General features: G+C 41.2%; 1 protein-coding gene and 1 non-coding gene across 2 annotated transcripts; both read right to left on the minus strand.

Annotated features, from left to right (window-relative positions):
* Positions 1-491: 491 nt before the first annotated feature.
* On the minus strand, positions 492-9,677 carry LOC136758275 (cysteine-rich venom protein). Its single transcript, XM_066712524.1, has 10 exons — positions 9,474-9,677; positions 8,802-8,954; positions 7,950-8,057; positions 6,502-6,599; positions 5,960-6,057; positions 5,836-5,859; positions 5,198-5,290; positions 2,556-2,657; positions 1,485-1,610; positions 492-893 (listed from the first exon to the last, which is right to left on the minus strand). Exons 1-10 carry the CDS (start codon positions 9,624-9,626, stop codon positions 814-816), a joined length of 1,035 nt encoding a protein of 344 aa, XP_066568621.1. The 5' UTR covers positions 9,627-9,677; the 3' UTR covers positions 492-813.
* A 677-nt stretch (positions 9,678-10,354) lies between these two features.
* Positions 10,355-10,428, minus strand: trnat-agu (transfer RNA threonine (anticodon AGU)). Its single transcript has one exon. It is a non-coding gene; the product is annotated as a tRNA-Thr (tRNA).
* Positions 10,429-10,461: the final 33 nt, after the last annotated feature.

Consider the following 10,461-nt stretch of genomic DNA (forward strand, 5'->3'; position numbering starts at 1 on the left):
ACCTGCATGGACAGCAACGCATCATGAAAGACATGTTTCCCTCTTCGCTCGGAGACACGACAGCGCGTCCCTGGGAGCAGCAGCCGAGGGGCCACAGTTCGGACTTCTATGGAAAGAATGACGTCATTTTTTAATTTCGTTTATGTGCACTGACTACAGATTTGAGTGCGGCTAGGCACTGTTATGCAAATGAGCAATGCATCATATATTTTACTTGTTTTCCTTTTCCCCCAATATATATATATATATATATATATATATATATATAATTACAACCATGGTACCATCTTATAAAGGCTCATAAAGTTGTGAAAAAACACGTGTCATTTTTATTTTTTATTTTTGTTTTTTAAAACCGCAGATACATTTGCAGATTACCAAGGTCAGTGGTGGTTTTCTAAGATGTTCAACAAGATTGGTTGGTGCTCATTATTTGTTTGTTTGTTTGTTTATTAATAACACTACTGACTGATAACAAATACACTACCCAATGAAGTATTTCATATTTTATTAAATTAGTCACAGATTTACAAACGATTAATGCAAATTAATGTGCAAGTGTGCAATAATTAAAGTCAGATTTCATAGCAAATAAATAGTAAAATAATAATCATTACAGATGTGTGTGTGTGTCTGTGTGAGAAATCTACATGCTGTATCAACAGGATCTTTCAGGGAACAACATCTGAGATTATAATCAATACATTTACAAATTAGATATTTACTTTTTTCTATATTGAAGCAAACAATGACAAACAAAAACACGTGGCAGGTTCTTAAGTGATCTTCATTGACAAGTGAGCAGACAGACACTTATAAGTACATCAGAGACAAAGTCGCTGGAGCCAGTAATGAAACCAGGCAAAATTCATCAATATGTCCACCTCCCAGTTCTGCTAGGCAAAAAATTACAAATCCATAAATCAATCACAAATAGCAACAGCACCAGTATAAACTTAGAATACAGCAAAACTGTCAAGCTGAAAACTGTGTGAGAGTCAGGCTCAGTGACAGGGCTGTACACTGGTAGAGCGAACACAGTGCATTTGACGTTGCCGTTTTATTTGCATGAGTGGCACTTGTATAGGCCTGCTTCAGTAGCTTAACACAGTGATCATTTGTGGTCTAAAAACAAACTTTGAAATCTATAATAAAAGGCATATTCATATGACTCTGAGTATTATTACTATGACTAAGACTACTAATAATAATAATGTATGGCACAGTGCAAACATACTACTAGTACCATTTACAACTTCACAATATTTATTACAAATACAACTAAACTTTTAACTACTACTATTTCTACTACAATACTAATACCAATACTACTATAAACTCTATCACTAGTAATAATTAAGAATAAAACAAGATTAGTTCAAGTCTATGAACAGTATGTCTAAATGTAAATGGGCCCATTTGCTGTTGTGCTACTGGACACACTGTGCCGTTTTTGTTCACTGAAAGAGCCAGCTATGTCTTACCGCAGTGCTCCCCGTGGCGGCCAGCCTGGCACACACACTGGCACAGCCTGGTGTTCAGGAAGCCCTTGTGGTAACAGATCTTTCCACCGCAGCACTGGGGGGCACTGGGAGTGTTCCTGAAAGGAGCTGGGGCAGAAGACATGGCCTGGGGTCACTCACCACCATGCCAAAACCATTCATCACAGACACAACAGAAAGACAGCTGATATGACGGGGTGTTCGTATGCCTAAGGAGTCCCAGTGGTGTTAAGCCAATCTGTCAACCTGCCCTTCGTAGAAGAGGAGATGTCACTGGCTCCACTCCCAGGCACACAAAGCAGGCCCCTGTTAGTCCAGGATCTGCAGAGAGGGCGGCTGCACCATCCACGAACCAGAGCGTCAGACAGAAAAACAACTGCTGGGGGATGTCTATTCTGCTCTATTGCAGCCCAGGGACCTCCAAGTAGCAGATGTCAGCTGAAGGGTAAGTGTGGACCACAGCTTTCTGTGTGAACTGATGCACTACTGGTGTCTGTGGTGGGTTTAAAAGAGCAAGCTGGCCAAGGTGCCATCTCCTTTCTGTCTGCATGCATGGTAGTACAAACACAGGAAAACCTAGTGGGCAATTTTATTTAAATTTGGGATGACGCATACTGTTTAAAGCAACCCCACAAAATGATTTCCTGCACCTCGGACTGCTACACTACCCTGGGCTGCTGATTAATCGTTTTTTGTTTCAGGACGATGCTGACATTCTGCAGTTTTTTCCTTGTAATTAAGTTTTCCTTTAGTTGCGTTGCATAACATACCTTAACACAGGTAACACTAGGGAAAAGCTGCTTACTCTGGAATTGAGTGGATTTATGCAACTGATCCCCGATCCTGCTACATCACGTCTTCTTCCCGATTCAAACTTCCCCAAACAGGAGCAACACATGCTGAGAGTCACAATCCCACTCCTTAGAAGCGTGTTAGTCATGCACTGTGCACCAGTGTTGATCACGCGTTATGTAAGGGCTGTGAATCAGACATGATTAACTGTAATCTATCCCACCATTCAGAGACCCGTGACATCCAGCAGTCTCTGCTTACCGCACTGTCCGCATCTGGCCCTGCACTGCTCCACTCTAACGACAGCGCAGTTGGGTGTGTAGAGTTTGGAGCAGAAGCTTGGCTCGGTGTCTTCACAAGCCTCTGGAACAGCAAAGCACAGCGTACAGTGTGGTGAGACACAGGCCTGGAGAGAGACACTACCTGCACGTCAGTCAAGCCTATCAGAACGAACAGCAACTGGGTAGGTTCGAGCTAAGAGACTTTCTGGAGCAATGTCAAACCACCCTTGACATGTGATTGAGAACACTGATTATTATTTAAACTATATTGACCAAAATTAATGTCCTTTTTTGACTCTTATACTAGCACAAGCGGGGGGAAAGTGCTCTGTGATTTTCCCTTGCCAAAAACATACATTGACATATATTTTCAATTTTCCTAAGTTTCATCCTTGGTGATGTAAAAATATTTTTGGGAAATCCTGACAAATACAAACTGGACCATACCTGAATAATCACTGGCTTAGTAATTTACACACACTGTCTCTCTTTATTTTAACCTCAATCCATTACATTGTGCATGTTCCTTAAGAATTTACTTTGTCTTTTTAATTATGTCATAAGCCCAGAGATGACATGTTTTTTGTATACAGTGAGGGAAAAAAGTATTTGATCCCCTGCTGATTTTGAACGTTTGCCCACTGACAAAGAAATGATCAGTCTATAATTTTAATGGTAGGTGTATTTTAACAGTGAGAGACAGAATAACAACAACAAAATCCAGAAAAACGCATTTCAAAAAAGTTATAAATTGATTTCCATGTTAATGAGGGAAATAAGTATTTGATCCCCTATCAATCAGCAAGATTTCTGGCTCCCAGGTGTCTTTTATACAGGTAACGAGCTGAGATTAGGAGCACTCTCTTAAAGGGGGTGCTCCTAATCTCAGCTCGTTACCTGTATAAAAGACACCTGTCCACAGAAGCAATCAATCAATCAGATTCCAAACTCTCCACCATGGCCAAGACCAAAGAGCTGTCCAAGGATGTCAGGGACAAGATTGTAGACCTACACAAGGCTGGAATGAGCTACAAGACCATTGCCAAGCAGCTTGGTGAGAAGGTGACAACGGTTTGTGCGATTATTCGCAAATGGAAGAAACACAAAATAACTGTCAGTCTCCCTCGGCCTGGGGCTCCATGCAAGATCTCACCTCGTGGAGTTTCAATGATCATGAGAACGGTGAGGAATCAGCCCAGAACTACACGGGAGGATCTTGTTAATGATCTCAAGGCAGCTGGGACCATAGTCACCAAGAAAACAATTGGTAACACACTACGCCGTGAAGGACTGAAATCCTGCAGCGCCCGCAAGGTCCCCCTGCTCAAGAAAGCACATGTACAGGCCCGTCTGAAGTTTGCCAATGAACATCTGAATGATTCAGAGGAGAACTGGGTGAAAGTGTTGTGGTCAGATGAGACCAAAATCGAGCTCTTTGGCATCAACTCAACCCGCCGTGTTTGGAGGAGGAGGAATGACCCCAAGAACACCATCCCCACCGTCAAACATGGAGGTGGAAACATTATGCTTTGGGGGTGTTTTTCTGCTAAGGGGACAGGACAACTGCACCGCATCAAAGGGACGATGGACGGGGCCATGTACCGTCAAATCTTGGGTGAGAACCTCCTTCCCTCAGCCAGGGCATTGAAAATGGGTCGTGGATGGGTATTCCAGCATGACAATGACCCAAAATACACAGCCAAGGCAACAAAGGAGTGGCTCAAGAAGAAGCACATTAAGGTCCTGGAGTGGCCTAGCCAGTCTCCAGACCTTAATCCCATAGAAACGCTGTGGAGGGAGCTGAAGGTCCGAGTTGCCAAACGTCAGCCTCGAAACCTTAATGACTTGGAGAGGATCTGCAAAGAGGAGTGGGACAAAATCCCTCCTGAGATGTGTGCAAACCTGGTGGCCAACTACAAGAAACGTCTGACCTCTGTGATTGCCAACAAGGGTTTTGCCACCAAGTACTAAGTCGAAGGGGTCAAATACTTATTTCACTCATTAACATGCAAATCAATTTATAATTTGCGTTTTTCAGGATTTTGTTGTTGTTATTCTGTCTCTCACTGTTAAAATACACCTACCATTAAAATTATAGACTGATCATTTCTTTGTCAATGGGCAAACGTACAAAATCAGCAGGGGATCAAATACTTTTTTCCCTCACTGTATGTCTATACTTGCAGTCTGTAACCCCAAGAAACAGAAAAGTTGTTTCTAAAAGTAAAAAAAAAAAACAGGCTTAAGGACACACAGATTTACATAACATTAAACATGAACAAAAAAAATGTACATCAACACATTTAATAGATAATAGGACACCCCCCACCACCCCAAAGGAATTAGTCATAATACACACTTTGGTCCACACTTTTAAAGATATTTGCCAGGAGCACTTTTTATTTTTCTGAAGGGAATTAAAAAAGGGAAAAGAAATGCTGAAAACATTTTCTGTGAACCACACAGAAAACATCTTAAAATGCTGATGGAAGGATTCATGAACTCCGGGTTTAAGAGTTGCCGCTTTAGCAGGATTAAATTACCCCTGAACACCGCAGAGAAAACTTTGTTCTTAGTTCAAGGCTCAGTGGATCTTGTTACTGTCAGCAGAATTGATTTCACCTGAACAGTCAGAGTAGTCCCAGCCCTCAGCACACGCGCAGCTGCAGGTGGTGTTTCTGAGAACTCCACAGTTCCTACACTGCAGTGGACAGTCTGCAGACACAAAGAGCACATATATAACACACACAGGAATCCGCCTGGTATACAACACACACACACCAGTCTGTATCCGCCTGGTCTTTACAAGATCAGGCCATAAGCATGTGGTCAATTCTCAGATCTACTGTATGCTTTTGCGATTCAAGTATGTTATATTGTAGTTTTCTTACTTTAAAACACTCTACATTATGTACCTTTGTACGGTTTGATGTTTTTGAAGCAATTCTTCTTCATGCCATCCAGGAGAATGAATAATAATTAATAAAAAAAAAATTGGCTGTGGATGATGCTGATGATATCTTGAGGTTTTTGACTACCTTCTTTCGAAACTTAATCCACATACTGTGAACGTAAAGCATTTTACATAGTTTCAGGGCAAAAGGCATTTGCCATTTGTATTCTGTCTCCTAGATAGCTTTGAAAGAATGTAAAAACAACCAATTTAACAAGTCATCAGCACAGTAACCAGAATAAAAATGTTTTCCACCTGTGATAAGCACTTCTTTTCTCACAATGGTCCTGCCTTGAGAATAACTTACCACAGTCTCCGCCAGGACACTCAACTGCAAACAGAAAAGAGAGACAGTTGAAGTGTAAGAAGGCCCCACATCCGTTTCTGTTTTGTTTTAAGTGTTGTATACTGAGGAAATCTCCCAGCCTTACTGCACAAGCCATTCTCACACCAGCCTTGGCCAGAGTCACACTTTGAGCAGGGATCTCCATTCATGTAAGGCACCTTGGGTTCCAAGCCCTTATTTCCCCTGCAATTACAAGAGACACATTAACCTGCTGAGTGTCCAGCAAAACATCTACACAGACAACACTTCATCACATCACAGTTGTATTATGGAAAACTCCTACATCTGGACTGCCACCCCACAGCTTTTATAGATGTCTCAGTTAGTGAGGAGCTTTAACCAGAAGTTATTTGACCAAATAAGTCCAATAATTGAGTTAAATAAGTTTATAGACAAAACTCATATCTGAAAGCACTTCAGCAGCTGGACACCGCTGGCATTGAGGAAAGCTCAACTTGGGAGAAAATATTGTCTAACTACAGCGTCAATTAAGATAAAGAATGGATTTAATATGCTGCCATTATTGGATTTGGGCACACCCACGTATTCAAAGAACAGCTCCCAAAAAAACATTACAAAATACGGAGAGGGGAGGGGAGGGGGGTTCATCAAAGAGGAAATTCTCACCTGGGACCATAATTACAGACAACATAAGTAAACCGTCCAGGACAGCGACTGCCATTCACGTAACCACAGCCCACAAACTGTGTGCGTGCCCAAACAAGCTGCGGGAAAGCAGAGAATGATGTCGCCTGAGGAACTGTTCATTTCCCACTACCAACAGCAGTTACCAGCTGCATTCATTTACACATGGGCTGCCTCCAAAAAAACAGCAGAATCGCAGCCTTGCACCAGGTTTCTACGGATCCCTGGCAAAATCCACACACAGTGATAGCAGAGGTCCCCGATGCCCTTGCGCTATCAGGCCCCTGTCCCCACGGCCTGTTTAAAAATAGCTTCACCATTACTCATCCTCAGCAAGCCAGAGGAATCAAAACTTTCCACCCAACCTGGGGTGAATCACAGAGGTCAGCTAGGATTATTATGTCACTGACGGCAGCATGGTTGGCTGAAAATCTGCAATAGGAAATGGTGATTTTATCATTTAGAAGAGAAACGCCTCTGGCTGTAGACAAGGTGCCGTGATTACAGCCATGCCGAGGAGATGGACTGATGCATCTCCTGAAATCTTTCCTGGCAAAATAAGGACTCCTTTTATATTCCAGCAAAATAACAGGGGGAGAAAAGATTGTAACTGAGCGGTTGCTAGGCTTGTTGGATTGACTTCTACACCTCTTCAATCTGTGTAACTACTGCCAAATTCAAAGAGACACCCAATCCATTAAAGCAAATGTGCCAATGATTCTAATACTGTATTCTTAATATGAACCCGAACCCCCTACTGGCTTGCTCTCCAGTTATGATGTTTGGAGACGAGCTGTGCGTACTTAATGCCAGCTCTTGGTATAAAGCCTGCATGTTTCATCACTAGATGAATGTGGGATCCCTACTGAGCGCAGGTGTCATATGGCAGAGCTTTCCCCGTGGCACTGCTAATTCTCCCTGGATAAAGAACCATCTGCTGAACCCTCCCTGCAGGAAAGGTTCTGCACGTTTTCATTATCGCTTACGCCAGTCAAGTACAGCGCAGTACGGCTTGTTAGGCATAGAAACTGAAAGATCTGTATTCTCGCCGACTAACACTTAACTGTGTGTGCTGTTCCATGTGAGCCAGTGTGCTTGGCTGTACTTCACTGTTGTACAGATTGCCGGTTGTGTTAATCAAGCAGAAGCAGAAAATGGCCGTACTTATAACTTATAACTTTTATGAAAGTTTGCTATTTTAAAGTGGAGGGTATCTTCTCACCATTTGCCACACTAATACCCGAGTTTTACTTTGCCACGGTTCCACATTGGTTTCTTAAAACATCAGCTTTACGAACACTTGAATCAGATACCCTAGTGATCTCCTCCGGTCCAGGCTAAAGATTAGATGATCTATGGAAGCAGAGATGCTGCTGGAGGAAGTTGTGCTATTTGAGTCAGACTGACTGTGGGGGCAGCTGTGTGCATACCTGAGTGTAGTGTCCACAGACGGGGCCTAAGCAGAGACTTCTCTTGTAGTCGTACCATCGCTCCTCTTCCCACCAGGCCCTCACAGCCTGCAAAGTGCGGGCTTCCACCTCCAAAGAAAAACACAGTGCTTCCTGTCATTTTATACTAACATATAGATAGAGCTTATTTCACCCGGTGAGTGAAGGCCAGGCACAACAGTTTGGCTATAAAGGTTTGGGATAAATACATTAGTCTATGAGGTATAATATTAGTAATATGGACTTAACTTGTCACATTGTGTAAATAAAATATAAATAGATAAACAAACAAATAAATGGATTGAGGATGAGGATGAGGATTCAATTGAGATGTTTATTGAGTGATTCTAGGAAATCACATTCAACAAAGGTGTCTGGGTATAATAATTATTATTAATTTATTTAATCATCATCATCATTTGAATTCCTTTCATAGAAAACAACGAATGAGTCTTCACATTTCACAAAATCCATATATTTTTTGCCTCCAGAATACACCAAGACTTTACATATGTCTTGCATTATATTTACAGTATATTTTACAGAATACAAGCGTTATTTGTATATAGCTTTAAGCAGAGAGAAAACGTTTTGATTGAATAATGAACTGGTGACATGGAGAAGCAGGTGGGCGAAGTCAATTTTCTTTAAAGAAGGAAAAGAAAGAAGGGATTTTAAGAGTTAAGAGGAGTTTGGAATCCTTAGCATTCATTTTTAATTATATCCAAATGCATTGAAGGCTTCTAGCTATAGCTACTGTTGTACAATTAACTATTAATTGCAGATTAGAATATATATTTTTTTTTACTTTCTATTGTTAAAATACATTCTTACAGAGTCCAGACGCGATGGGTCAGTGCTCATGAATTTGTTCAGATTCTGGCCGATCCCATCAAACGGGGGGGTCTCTGTCTTCATGTGTCCATGTTCAAAACTGCAGAGGTCAGCCCAGTCCTGAGCCATGCTGGCCAGCCCGTCGTGCCAGTCCTTTTGGTGTCAGGTTGAAGTGTTATAATGAAGGGAAATAGGGATTAACAGCGCACCCACAAGTCGCAAATGTACCACATCAGACTTAAGAGCGGCAATCGGCACCTCCAAGTTAAAGCACATTTTAATTAGATAATTGTTTTGAAAAATCAATCACTCCCATCTAAACAATAAACCAAGCAATGCGTTAATAATTAAAACAGCACTGTAAACTGTGGATTTACACTTGAGTCGGATTTCAATATCATGATTTATTATATTCGGTCATAACTGTAAACCGTAGTTATTATCCAAGTAGAATCAACAAACAAACAAATAAGGTTGAGTCTGTTTGTTAGAATGAATTTGATTTGATTTGTCCTGCCACATAGCGGTACAGGAACCGCTGGTTTTGATTAGCCTGCTGTAATCATATTAGCATCATTACCATCACTCTCCCTATAGTTTCTCCTTAAATCACCAGTATTACACATTATCCAAGCCTAGCGAAACAATAAGGAAAACATACGAAGAGCTTACCAGCCTTTTCATGTTAGCAGCTTGTGGCTCCACTTGCTTTCTGTAATTATTATGCAAATCCAACAGGATTTTGATTTCTTCTGGTGTGTAATCAGTTTTTCTTCCATGCAAACCAATTACCAGGGTTAACACGATTAAACACAGAGGGAGCATTTGAAGTTTTGCGGTGCGGTGCAGGCTGGCTCTGGGCAGGACTTTTGTGCCTCTTGGTCACCAGTGTAGGAGGATCAATATGAATTTTGTCGGCCAAGATTTACTCATTAAAATGACAATTAGGCGGCGGGGGGTGAAAAAGAAACACTCCCACTTGCTCATTTCATAGCCAGAACAGCGGGGCATTTAGATGTTGCGGAACACTTGAAGCGAATGCGGAGTCATTTATCTTAGAGGTAGCATTTAAAAACAGTAAGAATAAGGGCTTGACTTTAAATCAACACAAACATATATAATTATAATTATTAAAGTAAAAAAAATATCTGTACTTATGGTGATTAGCATTGCTATTTACTGATATTATTTAAATAACACAATAAAACTGATGTTATCCCCCCTAGGGCGCTAAACACAGCGACTCCTAGTGTTATACTACTGTTGACTGTTCACCAGAGGAAAATGAAAGATTTCGCTGTACAGTAAAGATGGATCTCAAATTGCATGTAATACACTCGAAAAAACATTACAATGCTAGTGAGTGTGCCTTAGAGACGCACATAGCTGTGTTGTTGTTTTCACACACACACACACACACACGATTATACATACATTTGTCATATTATAATTTTAAATAATTTATTTTCACTCGACTAAGTATTTTACATTTTTAATGTTTTATAGGATTCCGTCTTTTAAATACTAATACAAAAATGAAACAAAACTACAAAAGGCACCGCTGGGATTCGAACCCAGGATCTCCTGTTTACTAGACAGGCGCTTTAACCAACTAAGCCACGGCGCCGCTCCCGTTCAAGGTGAAAAAAAAAGTTATCAT

Source organism: Amia ocellicauda, chromosome 9 (genome assembly GCF_036373705.1).
Source record: "Amia ocellicauda isolate fAmiCal2 chromosome 9, fAmiCal2.hap1, whole genome shotgun sequence".
In the NCBI taxonomy this organism is placed as follows: Eukaryota; Metazoa; Chordata; class Actinopteri; order Amiiformes; family Amiidae; genus Amia; species Amia ocellicauda.